At 43.0% G+C, this 17,783-nt stretch overlaps 1 protein-coding gene across 1 annotated transcript; it reads right to left on the bottom strand.

The window, feature by feature from the left end:
* Window positions 1-2,362: 2,362 nt before the first annotated feature.
* On the bottom strand, window positions 2,363-17,502 carry LOC121952595 (A disintegrin and metalloproteinase with thrombospondin motifs 15). Its single transcript, XM_042499367.2, has 8 exons — window positions 16,251-17,502; window positions 12,104-12,236; window positions 11,801-11,968; window positions 8,420-8,703; window positions 7,674-7,851; window positions 7,409-7,581; window positions 6,018-6,193; window positions 2,363-5,887 (listed from the first exon to the last, which is right to left on the bottom strand). Exons 1-8 carry the CDS (start codon window positions 17,175-17,177, stop codon window positions 5,101-5,103), a joined length of 2,826 nt encoding a protein of 941 aa, XP_042355301.1. The 5' UTR covers window positions 17,178-17,502; the 3' UTR covers window positions 2,363-5,100.
* Between the last annotated feature and the right edge of the window lie 281 nt (window positions 17,503-17,783).

Here is a 17,783-nt window from a genome sequence, read left to right as displayed (position 1 = left end):
GTTTTAGAGGCTGAGATCATTAATCCCTGGTTTTAAGTTCACACATAACACAGACATCCCTATATATGAGATTTATTTTTCCAAATCAAAAGCTTCACTGTCGAGAGGCGGTTGATGCCAAATATTCTTTTTGATAAGGAGTCTGGCTCAATTAAAGCCATCAAACCTGCAACTAGATATGACTGTAAACCCGGGCAAGAGGCATCTAGGGGAACAAATAAATATTTCCATTGGCTCTCCTCCAGCTTTTCCTCTATCTGCTCTTATGTAGGTCAGACTATTCAGCCTTTTTGACATATCACTTCCTTCTGAAAAAAAGCTTAAAAAATGTCTGACACAAGACCTCCCATGCTAGACGCTGCCCTTTTTCCCAAAGTCCTCAGACATGCATAAGTCATCATGCCAGATTCCCGCAATTCAAAATTTCCACCTTCTCACACACAGCTGCATTCTTGGACAGGTCATAGACGCAGACGGGGAGAACGAGTCCACGTCAGCCGGTGGAAAATATCTGTAGTTGCATGTCTGAAGTGTTGACCGTGAAACAAATGCACGGGAAAGTAGAGTTTATAGGCTACAGTGAGCTGCTACAAGGCATGCTGGCCACCCATCTCCCCCACAGTATGCACAGTTTACTGTGCCTGCACATGTGAGGTAATTAATTTGGGTATTTCACAGAGAGGAAGCAGAGAACCTGGGCTTATGCTCTGGCACATGTTTCATGATCCACACTTGATCTGCTTCCTCCCTTTTTTTCTGTTTAATTTTAATGCTGACCCTCGCCATAAGTCTGCTCAGTGTGAGTTCTGTAATTTTTCTCCCTGTGGCAGTATTATAGATTTTTTTTGGCAAAAGCTGTGCATTAATTTATCTAAGGTGAGGCTTTTTTTTTGTCCCTCCCTTAAACTTAGCTTAAGGGCGAATGTGGCTTTCTTATGCTTATGCTTATGCTTTTTTAAAGGATTGAAATGCATAATTCTTCTTAATGTCAGATTAAAAAGATAAAGACTTTGATGCATGTCCTTCAGCAGTCATATGAAGGTTGATATTATTTTGAAGTACTAGGGGAGAGTGAACTTTCTTTAGGTTTTTAGGATGTGTTGCAAAATGCATGACTCTGGAAGCTTGGTAATTTAGTGACATTCAACACATCACTTCTAGTCAGTTCTAGTCAGTCAAAATTAAGCCCCCAGTAACCCAAATTTGAGGCCAATTAGGCATAGTGACCAAATGTGGAATTACAATATCCGGGTCTGTCAAGTGATGCCATGGGGCCAAAAAAGACTTTTTTCCATAGACTTTTTCTTTTAAAAGAGATGTATGTAAATCAAAGGACACTTTTTTCCAGCTGCACAACAGCCCTGTCAAAATGACTTGTTTCACTATTAAGATCTTTTGCATTTGGTCTGGAAACATTCAAAAATTCCAGAAGAGCTGAACAATGAAATTATTTTGATTACTATTCAAGTTAGCAGAGCGCTAACCTGGAAGTCAAAAGCTCGGCCACGCATGGTCGTCGTAAGTCTTTAGTGCGCATGCCCTATGTGGGTGGTAATGTGGGAGATTTGGGTAATCTCATACAGCTTCATGAACCACTGAGCAACTTTTATCGGAATGAATAGGGGGAAACCTTAAATGCTGTATCCAGGTCTATTACTACATACATATAATGAGGGTCACAGCCCCTGCAAAATGACTTGTTTCACTATCAGAATTTGATCCATTTAGTCTGATGACACTTTGAAGGTCTAGAAGAGCTGCAGGTTTAATTTATTTATGTCCCTGTTTGAGTTAGTGGAGCGCTAAATCAAAAGTAGGAGCTGCTCTGCCGGCATAAATTAGCCGCCCAGCTGCTGAAAGCCTCTAGTATGCTTGCTCTATGGGCACCACGTTGTGGAAGATCTTGGCAATTTCATACAGCAGAAATTGAGATTTTTTTTTAGCATCATGTCCCACAAAGCAACTTTCATTGTAATGAACTGGGCTCTGTCTCAAATTATACATCCATGGTCACAAGAGCCTCTCCACTCTCTTGTACTCTTCACTCCCCCTGGCCTTTTGTTAATTGTAAACAATTTAGTTCAATAAAAAATCAGTGAAGGGGAAAATAAAAAGTCAGTGGTCGCTAATAGGACAAGAAGTTCATGCGGTTCATTTAAAAGGCAGAATAGTGCCATGGACTCATATCTTGTAACTATTAAACCACTCAGACAGAGGAGGTTAAATGTGAATGTTGCAATACTGCTCGTGAACTACTATTGACATTAAATGAATGAATTAATTTTCTTAGCAAAATTTGTGACCAGGCCTGGGTACTAACATTAAAAACATTGCTGAACAGGAACAAACAGTGCACTATTGATTAGTTCTGTTTGTGAATGGCTTTATTTTTGGAATAAATACACTTAAGTCAAAGACAATTACAAATGCCTGTGTAAAAAAAAAAAAAAAGGAGACTTAAAACGTATTTACATTAGTTTTTTGCACAGAGCTGAATAAATATATACATAGTATACAATACAGCCCATGTAGGTCATAGGTTTCTTTTGCTGTACAAAGTGCAAAAGCTGATAAAAAATAAAAAAGATAATCCAACTGACGCAGGATCCATCCTGTAGTTGGATGTTGAATTGGACAATGTGGCCCCTTCAAGAAACAAAACAAGAATATAATAGAGTACAGGATTTCATCGAGTGTGTACAAGGAACAGCTTGGCTCGGGCTGGGGGACCATGAACGAGGAGATCCAGGGAAACACGCACTCTGTACAGCGTGACTGAGGGCTTGCCAGTTTTTCTTCCCCTCTTTGCTTTATCGTTTCATTGATAATAAATTATCTGTGGTAACTGTGCCAGACAGGCATGACTCGACATGGCTGAACACCATAAACTGAGAGGACAATTGTTGTGGTCGAATGATAGAAGGAAATAAAGGAAGCAGTCAAATGTGTTGAACACAGAATTTGGGAATTGAACACGGCATGTGTGCATGTGTGAGTGCATGCATGTGTATATGTGTGTGTGACATCAGGCTAAGCCCGTGTCTCACCTGAGCAGCGCAATGTTGTGATACAGCCTAATGAAATCCCACAGCTGGCAGCCACAGCAGCTGACCGGGACCACTGGCCATTGTCTCATGCCCTTTTTGTTTAGTCAGATCTGTCATGAAAGCTACCAGTGCAAGTTCAGATTCTAGTTTAAACTGTTTCCATGACTGGTGCTGAGTGAGGTCTGCAGAAAATCAATGTCTAAAGCTTCCTGGTACTGGAGGAGAAATGCTGGTTGCATCTTTATTGTTTGTTTCTGTGAAAGTAAACATGTTGAAAATGCATCGGTGGTTGTAGAAATCTATCCAATTTTGTATCAATCTTGATTTGCTACAACAGATTTAAAATATATGTACATGTGCATTGAATAAACAACGCAGCAGCAAGGCTTCATCTGCACAACCACAACAGTGATTTGCTCTGTTTTGTTTCCAAGTCAATTCCGTGATTTAAAAAAGATTCCCTGAAAAGAGCACCTTATGAGATGGCAGATGAAAATCACACATGTTAATCATTAGGCAGATGTTCTTTTCTGTTTCCCCTTTTCCACCAACATGCAACGGGTTCCGTTGCGGTTCCCACACGTAATTTTGAACCATTCCGAGCATTTGGACTAAAAATAAATTGCTTTGGAACTGGAAAAATTGGTTCTCAGCTGGAACAAAAAAAAAAGGTTTTCCTTGACCTGAAGTGCTAAGTATGAAAACATCAGTGGGTATGTCTACATGTTGAAAGAGAGGATGGTGAAGGCAACAATGGACTGTAGCCAAAAAATAATCGGGAAAGAAAAGTGCAGTGATCTTATTAATTGATTCATGCTTGTTTTTGGACCAAAACAAATGTATGTAATAACAGATCAGAAGAAGAAGTCCGCAGGTAATCAGTGGGGTCTGCCACATTGCTACAACTGTTAAGTTTGGTGCAATGCCCTCTGTTGATAACACAATTTTGCTTACAATTAGTGGTGTCAGATAATTTCTGCGTTAATCTTTTTTAATCGCATTTACTCGCCGGCCAACATTCCCATCTTTAAGAGGCTGTACCAACCATGTCATAGTGGCTTTTCTGTAAGGGGGCAGAATAATGCTCCGACCTTTAACCTCTGCATATCTGAGTGAAAATGAGTTCTGTGTGTACCTATGAGCCTCCCCTTTACGAAAAAGCTCACTTAATGCTAGTCCCATGCAGTTTTTTTGCTGTCAATCGATTCGGTAAAAAAATGATCAGGTAAAATTTCACCTTGTTAACATGGACTTTATAACTGTTTTGAAATGCAAAGTAATGGAATTGACGACGTGATTAAAAAATGTGATTAATTGTGATAAACTATAGAAAGTCCGCGATTAATCGCTATTAAAACATGCAATCGTTTGACAGCCCTACTTACAAAGGTTCTGATAAAAACTGATGAAAACGTGGGCTGGTGCGCTCGTGAGCACCTAGGTTCCAAGAGTCCTGAACAGAACTAGTTCAGGAACGAGAGCTAATTTGGTGGAAAAGGGGGTATATGTGAAGTATTGTTGGCGTTATGTTTTCATCCACTTTGTAAAGAGTTACGCTCGTCAATCCTGGTATATTTGCCTTTTGAAAAATGAATTGAATCATTTTTATTGGACAACCTAAAGGCTTCACTGATCTATTTGAGTCAATAAAACTCTGAAACCTGAGCAGTTAAAATGTTATGACATAAAATGGGTTCCAGACTTATAAGGTAAACTAGATTGATTGCTTGCAAGTGGGAATTCTGTGTCTGCTGACAATACAGGGGATTCAACTACATTTCTGTTTGACCTTCGATCATGTTATTTTGCCATCAGAGTTAGTCCTGGATTATGTCTTTTGAAGTCAGAGTGATGGCAGTGAAGAGTATCTTCCAGCATTCATCCTGCGGCTTTCACTCTCCTTCAGATATTCTTGTTCTTCCAAGCAAGTGTCCCCATCATGCAGGTGGAAAAATCTGCATCTGACAGAGACGGTGTGTGAGATACTTGCAGGTGGATTCACTTCAGTCCATTTCAAACATTACAAAGTCTTGTAGTTTATAGGTTTGAGTCATTAGCAAGGCCTTAGGCTACAGAAGTCCAGCTCCTGTGGCTTGCGTAAGCCAGTGCAGTGGTCCCTTGGGAGCAGATGCCCAGTTTGGGTTTTGCAGTGCAACGGTCGTCTCTTGAAGCCCTTCCCACAGGTTCTGGAGCAAGGTGACCACTGCCCAATATGCCACTCAGGACAGGGGTCTCCACAAACCCTGGTGGCTGAGGGTCTTTGTGAAGGATCACAGTCCAATCCTGGCTTCCCGTCTGCTCTCAGACATTGCACCATCCTCCTCTGGATCCCACTGCCACAGGTCACTGAGCACTCGTCCCAACCTGCAGATATCCATTTCCCAAGAGCAGGATCCTCTTTGCTATAAGATTTCTTCAGTGGGTCCTTCTCCTTGACACTATCCTCAGCCAGGACACTGTTATGGGAGGTCACACGGCCCTCCTTCTTCAGAGTCTTGTCCTCCTTGGTCTGACGAGCGAGGTAGAAGGAGTAGCGGATGCGAGGAGGCGTCATCTGACCCGCACACAGCACCTCCACAGTCAGGGATTCTCCCAAGGGCTTCACAGCCTGCAGGGTCTCAGAGGCTCCAGATGTGCCGCTGTAGCGCAGCAGGCTATTCTTGACAATGATGTCCCTCTCTCCAGCCGACACTATGTAGTTCCCATTGAGCAGATAGTGGCCCACGCTGTTTTTAACCGCAAGATAGTTGTCATCATTCCTTATGCCCTTGTAGCCTCGCTGACGGATGTCTATGTTGGCTGCGCCCACCGGTAACACGACCACAAAGTTGTAGCCGTGCCTACATGACAAAACATATTACAGTCAATGAGAGCCTGCAATAGTGAAGTTGATAATGCTATCGTGTTTAAGTGAGGGAGGAAATAAGGATGACGTAAGCAGTGTCCCATGACGATGTGGGTTTTACTCACTCAGGCTTTGTGAAGAGTCCCGACACCTTCTTGCAGCCCTTGCTATCACCTCCGCAGACTCCACACTTATCAAACTTCTTGTTGGAGCCAATTTTTCCATCACAGCCAGCCTTAATGCACTTCCCTTGGACACAAACTCCTGTGGAGTCTGGGGAGCACGGAGTCCCATCCACAACCTGCAATGTACAAAGATGCTATGAGGTTATTTCATAAACACTACAGGACAGAAATCTGTGGTCACAGGGAGCAACAGAGCACCCCGCACACACTGGAGCTAACACTACAGTCCCTGTGAATTTACTTTGTCTTATAACTTTATTCCAGGTTAGGGGTGTCAGTTTTAGTTAATTTTAACCATGTAAGAAGAATATGCAAATGGACATGAAATACAAGAGACCTTTCCTTTCAGCACAGAGCTCCATTGACTTTGTGAGCTTCAACTTTGCATTTCAAAGTGCTATGCATTAAGAGGTGGTTAAATGTTCATGGTTTGTGTTGTAAATGTCTTGCCTTTTGTTTTATTTTGTGTTGGCTTTGGTGATGTTGCCCCTAGGACTAGACAATTGCTGCAGAAACATGGTGGCCTCCCACCAGTCCATCAGCCATTACATACTGTGTACTAGCTGTTTTGTTTCCTGTACTTCTTTGGCACATCCACTGACAACAGTTCTACCAATACAGTACATACGGTCCCATTTTTTTCATTAATAGACAAGCAGGCAAAATAAATGCTGAAATGATCGATGATAAGTGTACTAGTTAGATACTTAAATGATAAATACTGAACACATGGATGCAAGGGTGAGGTAGTGTGTTTTCTGTGGAGGATAGTATCAGAAGTGAGGCTGTCAACCAAATCAGCCTCACTGCCAGTCTGTCCGTCTGTGACTGATAAGGTCACTTGATGTGGTCAACCGCACCCTGACGCAGACATTTTTTCTATCTTAAGATGTATCTGACACCAAATTAACCAAAACCTAGCTCATGTTTTAAACTTAATTATACGCAGAAAGTACTGTAACCTCATTATTGCCTCAAAGTCATGACTCTGTGGTTAAAACACGCAGCTGCTCCGTGATTCAGTGCTGCGTGTCCCCTGAGCACTCTTATCTACTCCTCCTAAGCCGGTATGATGGAGTGAAGTGTGAACTGCTGCTTAAGCTCACTCTACACCCTGCTATCTGAAAGAAATAAACTTTCCTCCTCTTCTCCTTCATTCCTCCCTCCACGTTTTGCACGTAGGCCAGAGGCAGCTGGCTGTCATATATTCACGTTGTCCTTTCTCGGCCTCATAACTCTTCATTTATTCAGACTGTTGGCCAATCACCAATCAAATTATCATTACATTTATTGAGACAAAGTAGAGAGTACACTTAAGGTGTTATGTTTACCTTGGGTGCCAGGACGTAGAAGTAGCCAGTGCCGTTAGCCCTGCAGATGAGCTTACACCTGTCATTGACGGACACTCCGGAGTACTTGGGCACCCACACCACAGAGGGGTCGATGCGGTTGCTGTTGAAGCTGCGGCCACTGTTCTCACACTGCTCGTCACGATAAGTTTTCCCTACACAGAGAGGAGGGAGAGAGGTGAGAGGTGGGAACGCTCTAGGGGAAAAATGTCATTGAACATAGTTGTCCACTTTTAACGCCTCGTACCTGTGTCAGGGCAGGAGTTCAGGTTGCAGGACCGGTATTTGACCCGAACCCCTTGGCAGTATTTACCCCCATTTGACGGAATTGGGTTGTTACACTCTCTTTTAGACAGTTGGACGCCGCCTCCGCATGTGCGTGAGCAGGAACCAAACAGGCCCCACTTTCCCCAGCGGCCGTCCACCTGGAAATACACAGGAAGATTATATAACAACAAAGACCTTTTTAAAAACAAAATGTTGGTATCTCAGTGGTTCTTTGGCTTGGGTTGATGGTATATAGCACTGTTGCCACACAAAGACAGTTTCACAGCCCTTGTATTTTTCTTTAGAGGTTCTCTACTGGTTTTTTCCCAGTATAATGAGTAAACTGAGCTGAAGAAGCAATGGAGAACCTTTTTGAGTGCCTGTATTGTTCTCCAGAGGTTCTCGACTTAGTTTAGCTTAGTTTTATAGGAGAAATACAAGCAGTACATCGAAATAGTGTATTTCCAGAGGCGCTCAACCTTTTTGCACACACTTTCATACTGCCCCAAGTCTACAGTATAGTACCTCTAATGGTTTCATATAGCACTATTTGACAAAGGCACTGTATTGCTGTATATCTTTAAAAGATGGGTATGATATAACACCAAAACAGGTTCCCCAATAATTATGAGCCAAAGACAAACTTTTGGGTACTGCTTAGCTCCACTTTGGTTTAGCAAGAAGGTAAAGGTGATACCAAGAAGTCTGGCTTTCTGTGAGCCTTACCTTCACATTTTGGTCCCGTTTTTCAGAACAGACCCCTCGGTCGCAGACTTGATTGTCTCCACAGTGGGTGCCATCTGCCCAGGGAAAGTGCCGAGTCATACACACCAAATGGCCATTTGACTTTCCTGTGCACCACAGACGGCCGCATGGTGGTTGCATAAAGGGACAGGGCTTGGAGCCTTCTCCGAACGCGAGCTCACACTGGCGGTCGAGGATATAGGATGCTCCCGGCAGCACGTCAGGGAGAACCAGCGGTTTCTGTGGCTGGTCGAGCAAACATTCCCCTAAAAGAGGGAGACTCAGTGGTCAGCACGCTGAAACTACAACCACTGTTTGACATTTCACCAAAATATTATCCCAAAATCACGGAAAACAATGCAATCTGTACTTATGCATCAATATTTCCACTGTCCTTTTCATTAAGTGCGTGTGGGTGGGTGGGATTGTGGGTTGGAGGCAGTAAGCAGCCATCGCCCTTGTGATTTGGGCTCTTTGAAGTGAAAGTACAGCCTGATGCAGTGCATGCAGTGTATGCCACATACCACACACAGACACATAACGCACACAAATACATGAGCGCCCCACACTTAGCCCACCCCAACCCCCATCCCATCCTCAAACCCTCCTTAAACAAAAAACCCACAAGCTTGTCCTCATGTTTGATCCCACCCAGGGATCAAGTTAAACTAGAATATTCCTAAACTTTCAGATCTGGGCTTGAAATCTTAGCTTTGAACCAAAATAACATGTGACTAGCAAGCAGTTCAAAGGTCAGTGGCATGGACTGCATTTACAATAAATGGCATGGAGAAACCTTTCCAGGAACAGGCTAATAATAGGAGGAGACTGACGAGCAGGTGCTTGGAAACATGAAAGATCAACGTCATGGTATGAGAAGGCTTCCAGGAGGAGGTTTTATCACACCGTTTCTCACCCTTATGGGGAATTTACACTTCCAAAACAAGTCATTAGCACCAGGGGAAAAACGGAGTTCAGTTGCTCTGAACCGTTTATTTCGCCATTCGTGTTGCGGCGAATTCACAACAGATAATAAGGCGGTGAGTGAATGAGCTGTAACTGGTGGCAAAGTTTTTTCCTCCCATTTCACCGCAAATTTGGCAGAAGAAAGCCGCTGATTAACTGATAGTACAATACTACATAAAACAAGTCAAGCTCAACCTCTCCTCTTCCTTCCTTCTCACTCTCTGAAGAGCAATCATTGAAAACAATAGCTGGTATTGTGTGTGTGTGTGTGTGTGTGTGTGTGTGTGTGTGTGTGTGTGTGTGTGTGTGTTTGTAGACATGACCAGGTTACAAATAATTTTGGGCGCAGCGCTACATGAAAATTGCCTCTTAACATGTAGCAGCATGTTTTTTTCCCTCCTCATAGCCTTTTGAAGTCTAGATTTATGACAGGAAGAAAGAAAAACCAAGTTAAAACATTGTCAGATAGAAATCACTCCCTTTTGAGTCAAAAATCTTCTGTGCCTCACTTTGGACCAGTTTGTGTTCTTTTGTTCTCGGACCATCTCTTAAATGGACTCTAAGAGAAGCAAAAAAAAAAAAGAAAAAAGTTTGTCTATTTGGAGTAAACCTGCATGGGAAACACTGGGCAGATACACCTCGCTGTCCAAACCACTGTGGCGACTCTCCCCAGAACAAGCCCTCTAATTTGGGACAGATGTGGGGGCAGTTTTAAAATAAACGTTTAGCATTGCTCTGAGGCCAAGTCCTGTGGTCTGGCCTGCTTGGCAAACAATCTGCATCCAACTGAGTGAATTTCTTTTGGATTTTGTAAGTCTTCTCTATGAGCATGGTGCTATATGGGGTCAAGGCAGATGTCACATTTGAAGACAGACTGATGAAATTCAGTCATGCTCTCACTTGCGTTTACCTCAAATGATTGTTGCAAATCAAGGGGCTGTTAACGCAGCGTAATGGACTAAAATTGAGAAAATGTCAAAAGAGGAGCCTGTTCTTCTTCAACTCCTGCACGGAGATCATATCTTGATCCTCTGACAAACAGAATCGTGGGCAGAAACAACTCTGGTTATATAAATAATACCATGCATAAATGATGTCTTGTCTCGTGATTAACACAACTACACGTTGGTGGCACTTGAATTACTTCTCTAAATCCTTAATGAAAAGACTTGAGGCCAGACTGTCTGTGTGCAACTATTTTAACTGATGATTGAAGACTGTGGCGTATTTTTAATGTGTACTGTATGAGTGTTTTTGTTGGTGTAACTGTGTGTTGCTGCCATTCTCGGCCAGGTCTCCCTTGAAAAAGAGATCTTTGATCTCAATGGGATTAACCTGATTAAAAAAAGGCTAAATGAAAATAAATCACACCCCTAAAACATTGTTGGAGTCACGATGGCAGTGTAAAAAAAAAAAAAAAAGTATTGAAATTGATGCAGCTGAACCAAAGATATTGTTTTTCTTGTCAAAGCATGACAGCTACATTACTTACAATGCAGCTTTAGTGCTGCTGTGTTTAACTAGTAGTACTGCTAAATGTAGCTTTGAGCTGCCAGCCTCAAGTAGAGATTACAGAGGCCTTTTTTTTTAACGTCACACCACCAGATCTTTTTCATTTTCAAACTTGTAGTCTTCAACCACAGCTGATGCTAGTGCCTTTTACACTACATGTTCAAGGCGGGAATTTAGTGCCGTTATTCTGCCTCTCCATTTTGTGTAAAAGGTACAGAGTGGGAGAAGAGAGGTGAAAGCCAGCGGAGTTAGGAACATTGGCGAATCGACATCTGTGTAAAAGCAACAGCCTGCAGGACAGGACGAGTGTGATGTCTTATGTGTGTAACCCACTGACGGGGTATTTTATAAAGCAGGTAGGAGCTAACTCAAAGAAGATCAGCAGCCGAAAATGTCTGTATATTGGAAAAACGAGGTCGGGTAGTTCCTTTTTGTCCGAGCAGAGATCATCCTCCATAAAACATGGACAGTGAATGGCTGTTATTGCCATGTTACGCTATTGTTAGTGTTCAGAAAGTGCTGTGCGACACTTGTGTCATATGTCACTCTTGAGGCAGACTAGAAGCTGTTTCTGTATAAAAAAGCAAAGCCGATGTGGTGAAGGGTCTTCATTTCACCCCTATTGTGCAATTTCAGTAAAAAGGGCTACGGACTCAAGTGATGTCACTTGAGGCAATCTATCAGACTTTGCACAGCTCCCTGTGGAGCCACAAAAGGCATTATATAACTTTTTTCATCTATGCAGTAAGAAGCTACTCCCCAAGTTATGTAGACAGACTTTGATGTGTAGTTTGTGTCTGTTCTGACTTTGTTTCACACCTCTTCAAACACACTATGAGGCTGCCTGCAGTCAGACACTGGGGTCAGGGGTCGGGCAAAACTCACCGTGCCCGCTGTCCAGGAATTCAGTGATGATGGCAGCACTGCAGGGGGACCAGGGGCTGGTGCGGTTAATCTGAATGAGAGTGGGAGACATCATGTGGTTGTCCTGCAGTTTCCCAAACACGTCCTCGCAGGCCCTCACGTTGTCGTGAGGCATGTTGAACACGTGTCCTGTCGAGAGGGAACGAGATGTCAGATGTCTCTTATGAGTAAAGGGATACTTATCTGTGCTCGAGCGTACGCCCTCACACCAGAGGGAAGGTGACAGCACCTATGTGTATTAAATAATGGGTGGCGTTGGCTCACCGAGCTCATGGGCAGTGGTGAAGGCTGAAGGTAGGCCGTCGTCTTCGATCACAGAGCAGCTCCTCTTGGGGTCGCACATGGTGCCAACATCCGCCATGCCGAGAGTGTCACAGGTGGAGGCTCCACACAGGTCCTGGAGAAAAAAAAATGCCTCAGTGTATTTGAGTGGGTCAGAGTTAGAGAAAAGGCCAGAAGAATTCCAGTTTATTACTATTTGAGTCTCAATTTGGTGGCCTTGGTCTTCATTTTGTATGTGTTAACATGGGTGGAATATGAGACTACTGGCCCCTGAGCAAAGGCCACCACAGCTCCTACATAGGAACAAGACACACAGAATTTGTGGTGGTTTTGCATCTCTTTGTCATCTTAATTCATCTTTCTGTGGGTTTTTGTCTTTTTATGGTCATTCTGAGTCTCTTTGATGTTATTTTGAGTCTTTTTTTATTGTTTTGTGTGTTTTGGTTGTTATTTTGCATTTCTTTGGTCATGTTGTGTCTCATTGTGGTCATTTTATGTCTTTGTTTTCATTTTATGTCTTTGTTTTCATTTTATGTCTTTGTTGTCATTTTGTGTCTTTTTTAAATCATTTTGTGTCTTTGTAGTAATTTTGTGTCTTTCTATCATTTTGTGTCTCTTTGTGGCCATTTTGTTTCTTTTTTGTTTGTTTTGTGTCTTCATTGTCATTTTTATCTCTTTGTGGTCATTTTATGTCTTTGTAGTCATTATGTGTTTTTGTATTAATTTTGTGTCTTTTTGTCATCTTGTGTCTTTTTGTGGCCATTTTGTTTCTTTTTTGTTTGTTTTGTGTCACTTTGTGGTCTTTTTTAGTCTTGTGCTGGTCAGCACGTGGTAATTTGACATTTTGCAAGTGAAGACAAGGGGTTCCCTAACACTTTGGGCCCCGGGGCCTGTGCCCATAGGCTTGTTTATTAATCCATCCATGTGTGTTATATGATAACTGGTAACAACATTCTAACCTCAGAGTTTAAAATCTTGATGTTTTTAACTCGGAGTACAATGTTATTAATACCAATAGAAACTGTGGCCTAAATTATAAAGATAAGACCCAGGTTGTAACAAACTGGAGTTATCCTTCAAGTTGTTTTATTGTCATTACAGTAAGGTTTGTTTTCTGTGTTAATCCAATCTTTCCACCACCCAGTTTTAAAGTGTTTTTAGTGGGCACCAGTGTTTAGAGCACACCTTCTTCTATGAGGTAAATGAGACTGTCCCCAATCATAACATTTCCATGCCATAGCAGAGTTTCCAGATGACCTATTTCTCCACCACAAGGTTTTTAAAACCCAATCTTAGTGAGTATCCATTTGGAGCTGAACCTCCTAATCACAGGACAACTTCAGCAGTAACCACCACAGAGACCCGCCCATCTGCCTGGCCCCTAAACAGCCCTGTCTCTACATACCCAGAGACACACAGAAAACTAGTGGCGGTCAACTATTAGCGATAACGCACAGATTAATGTCAAACGGCCCCTACAGTCCTCCTCTGCACACTGGACGTACACATAGAACCCAGTGCCAAGTGAAGACCTCGAGTGCTATGACAAATCATTCCTAGAATAAACCACAGAACCACAATTGTTGGCCAGCTCAAATGTAGTCCAGATGTGCTCATGTGTGCAGACGACATCTGAACGCTTGGGCCATTTATGAGCAAAAAATAAAAACTGCAAAACGAACAGGGGAGAAGAAACAGCAGTGTCAATGAGTTTGTTCTTTGCTTTGACCTACTTCCCACATCTGTCATCTATCTTTGCATTTTTGTGTGTTTCTGCAATTTAAAAACAATATTATCTCAGCGACTAAATATTTCCATTTTAATTTGTCTACAGATTTCAATGCATTTAACGACCATCTGGCCCATTATGGTTTGTGTTCTGGGTGCAATATTCACAACTGTTAGGATGCTCAGAGTTTCAGTTGGAACTTTTGAAACTAATGACTATGAGGAATGGAAAAAAGTTCTGATACAGCAGTGTGGGTTAACATACTTGGGTGTACTCTTTTCTTTCCCAGCCCATTATCTATCATGTAAGAGCAAACACGCTGTGAGTTTAAGTACTACCACCCCATCTCTCTCAGGGGAAACATAAATACATCAGAATTACAGTGAGATTGCATCTTTTGGAGACTGGATGTTCACATACAGTAAACTTTTTGAGTAACCTAATGAACCGAGTAAACTTGCAACATACTTTACGCAACAATCATGCTGGGTATAGAGTTTTAAGACAACCGCAGTTGCCTCTGGACAACACCGAGTTGGTCTTCATAAAACCTACAAATTACAACGTGGGCTGCTGAACAGCAGACAGTGGACGTGCCTTAAATGCCCATGGGCAGCCCTGGTACACCAGAGCAACACCACTGACTTAACTGACTAATTCCAAGTCACCAAGTCATGAATCAACACAAGATGGACTGTTGTCTGACTTTTTGACCTTTGCTGATTTGCTCAGTAGAATGCTCCGTTATCAGCGGGCATAAAGCTAAAGTGTAAAATATTGAACACGCCCTTGATAAGTACATCATAGTAAGTATATTAAGTCTCTGAATGGTAAATTTGTCTGTATGCATGCTACAGGCCTGTATGGCAAAATGTTTGTTAAAAATACATGTCAGTCATATTTTGACAAACAGAACCTGGCAGTTTTGCATACAAACAAGGGGCGCACTGTGAGTGTTTTTGTTTTGGCCAATCCTGGCACATGCATCTTCGTCTCAAATACAGCCCTTGTTGCAACATAGGTCATTCAGCCGATCCAGAACAATGATTGAATCTGTCTTTCTGCTTTATATCTCAGACTACATGACTCACTGTCTGTAGGCAGGTCCAGTTGAATGGGGTCATCTAAACTGGCCAGTTTATAACGTCAACTCTGCACGTGGAGCTCATGATCTCAAAACCTGGTAACACCCTAGATTTTGTGGCTGAAATACTTTTATGGAAAATACAGCCCATCTTTTAAGTGTGATGGCCTAGACAGGAAAAGTGTACTGTATTTACACGGGAGCCTTGCAGCAAAAAGAATGAATGAGAGAGGAAGTGTGTGACAGAGTGAAGAATGCGTTGTAAAGATGCAACAGGCTGACTGCAGCTGTGCAGGACTGCCCCTCTGGAGCCGCTTGTTTCAGAGTTTGGGGCGAGCAGGTGGGGCAGAAACATGGAGGGATGTGACATCGCTGAGTTGCACATAGGAACCTCCCCCTCCTTCTACATCACTCCCTTCAGGGGCTTGTTTAATGAGGAGCAGGCGAGGTGGTGGGTAGGGAAAACCCACAGCTGAGGGAGGAATGAGAACGGCTGAGAAAAATGGGACTCTTCCGACTAATGCATCCCTGGTGGCACTTAAATTTGGCAAAGTTACAGTTAAAACAAGCATTTTTTGAGTCAATGTTAGTAACCTTTGACTCTTTAATTCTGGGGCGGCAGCTTTGAGACTGTGATTGCATTCGCAGGTGATCTGCAGAGTAATCTATATTAGAACAGATTCATTCTCAGTAATCAGATATGTATTTGTCAGCTTTATTCCGAGTCATCGGTGTCAAAATAAAATCAGAGTGGCCCAAATACACAAGTTAGACAGTTCATCATAGATCAGTGGGTTACACACTGACCAATAAATGTGAGCAATGACTTCATCTGTGACCTGGAGTCATCTGCCAAGTATTTGGGAGTGCAGAGAGAACTCAGTGGTGGGTTCCAAGTCCATAAAACTAACCCCTAAGGATCCACGAAGAGCAATCAAGACTATTGCTCTGTTCAACTCAAGTGATTTCCTCAGTGACCCAGCCTCAGTGTCAAAACTGTGAAAATATTGGTGGGCTGGATATTCACTGAGTGCCTGCTCTCTGAGTTCAACAGAGGTGGAGAGTGTGTTTTGAGTGCAAACCAATTACCTGACGCAGCAGGAGTGGCTGTGTGTGTGTGTGTGTGTGTGTGTGTGGGGGGGGGGGCGCACGGTGGATGTTTTATAATAGGCATTATTCTAGAGCATAAACGATGTATTCGCCAAGAAATGTCACATTTACGCATTTCTGTGCGTAATTACGCATACAAAAACACCACATTCTCCCCTGTTATCTTAGACCTTGCTGCAGCGTGAACTCAAATAAAGTATTTTTACCTGTCGAGTAAAGAGGATTGCTGTGTCCCAGTAGTCCGGATGCTTGTCGTTGTTTTTATTCATCTTTTTTTGCCATGTGCAAAAGTTTCTTAGCGTCATGGCCGCGTTACCGGACACTTTGGGTCCTTTGTCCTCCTCGGATATAATCACGATCTTCACAACGACGACGTTAATGGAGTTGAGAATACTGGGGTGTCTGTAGAGCCGCGCTGCCACTGACATCAGTGTCAAGAGGTAGTGTTTTAGGTCATCTCCATGGAATTGCGCCATGGACTCGTCCGCCACCACGAGCGTCTCCACGAACCTGGGGATCGACGCGAACCTCTTGGCTCTCCCCATCCTCCGCAGCATCGTTTCGGTCACATTGCTGTAATCTTGCAGTCGCTTGTATTTCTCCAACGATTGCGCAACCTGGAGACTTATGTCGCTGTCCACTGCGCACCTAGAGGTGGAATTCAGCTTCAGGTTGTTGCTGGTTCTGCGCCGGATGATGTGCGCACCTTCCGCGCTCGTGGTGTCATTTTGCACCGGGCTGATAAAATATTCCCAGCCGTGGAAGCCAAATGCACCTTGTAAACCCTTACAGAGGCTCAAAGCTGCGTAAGAATTTGGGTCGGCGTTCACATATCCGGAATAAAAACACCGGCTCAGGTCAGTGGTGACATCGGTGTTGGAGAGCCAGAATGCGTCTTGGTTAGAAATGGAAGGGGCAATGAAATTAGAGTCTTGGTGTAGGTCGATCACTAATTCCTGCTTGAAAGCTCTTATTTTTAGGACACGTTTTTCATTAAAGATATCCACGTCGTTGTCAAAATCCCTCCTGTCATTGTTATCCAATCTAGGGAAGCAGAGTTCACTTTCCATGCAACGAGCAAGTTTTGAGAGTGAGACCACAAAGTAGAGGAGAAAAGTTGTTCTGATAAACATGACGATGTTTGCATTCAATAAAGAATGCAACGACCATGAGAGAAAACAAAAACGATATTGAATCTGCAAGCTCAGTGGAAGCGCTGGGAGCCACAGATCAGCATGAAGAGCATAATCCAGAGCGTGCTAGTCTAAAACAATGCAGGTCGTACAAGTCCACTCAGTGCAAACTCCTCCTGGTCATGACCCATTCCCATTCTCCACCTGTGTGTGCTGAGTCGACTGCTGCCTTCTGTGGACTTTATGCATTTTCGTCATGTGTAAAAAATATGGAAACTCAATCTCCCTTTTGGAGGGGGGCAGTCTTTGGAGGCGCTCATTGGATGCGCGTCTCAGCTCGAGACTTTTTCTGCGGCCACTTGAAACTCAGCAAACAGCAGGCCTATCATGTCCCAACACTGAGGTGAATTATCACGTCTGCCACTTTCTGGGCTTTTTGCGTTTAGACTCACTCCACATAATCTGCAGAGCTCCGTCATCTCACCCTTAAATTGACAATTATGACAATATTGCGGAGATACATACAATAAAAACACTTTTTACCTCACATAAAGAGCAGCACGCTAGATCAGCAGAAATAATATTCTTCTTTAAATAAACAATAAA

This window comes from Plectropomus leopardus, chromosome 15 (genome assembly GCF_026936395.1).
Source record: "Plectropomus leopardus strain MGB_pleo_1.0 chromosome 15, ASM2693639v1, whole genome shotgun sequence".
NCBI classification, from domain to species: domain Eukaryota; kingdom Metazoa; phylum Chordata; class Actinopteri; order Perciformes; family Serranidae; genus Plectropomus; species Plectropomus leopardus.
Note: the sequence above shows the minus strand (reverse complement) of the source record. Positions and strands in the feature narration are given on the sequence as shown.

Bases quoted from the DNA above. Each gene is read 5' to 3' on its own strand.
- LOC121952595 (XM_042499367.2), bottom strand. From the start codon at position 17,177: ATGTTTATCAGAACAACTTTTCTCCTCTACTTTGTGGTCTCACTCTCA. The intron at 11,969-12,103 runs GTGAGCCAACGC...CCCTCTCGACAG, and splicing joins CACCACTGCCCATGAGCTCG to GACACGTGTTCAACATGCCT. The intron at 5,888-6,017 runs GTGAGTAAAACC...TTTGTCATGTAG, and splicing joins GGACTCTTCACAAAGCCTGA to GCACGGCTACAACTTTGTGG.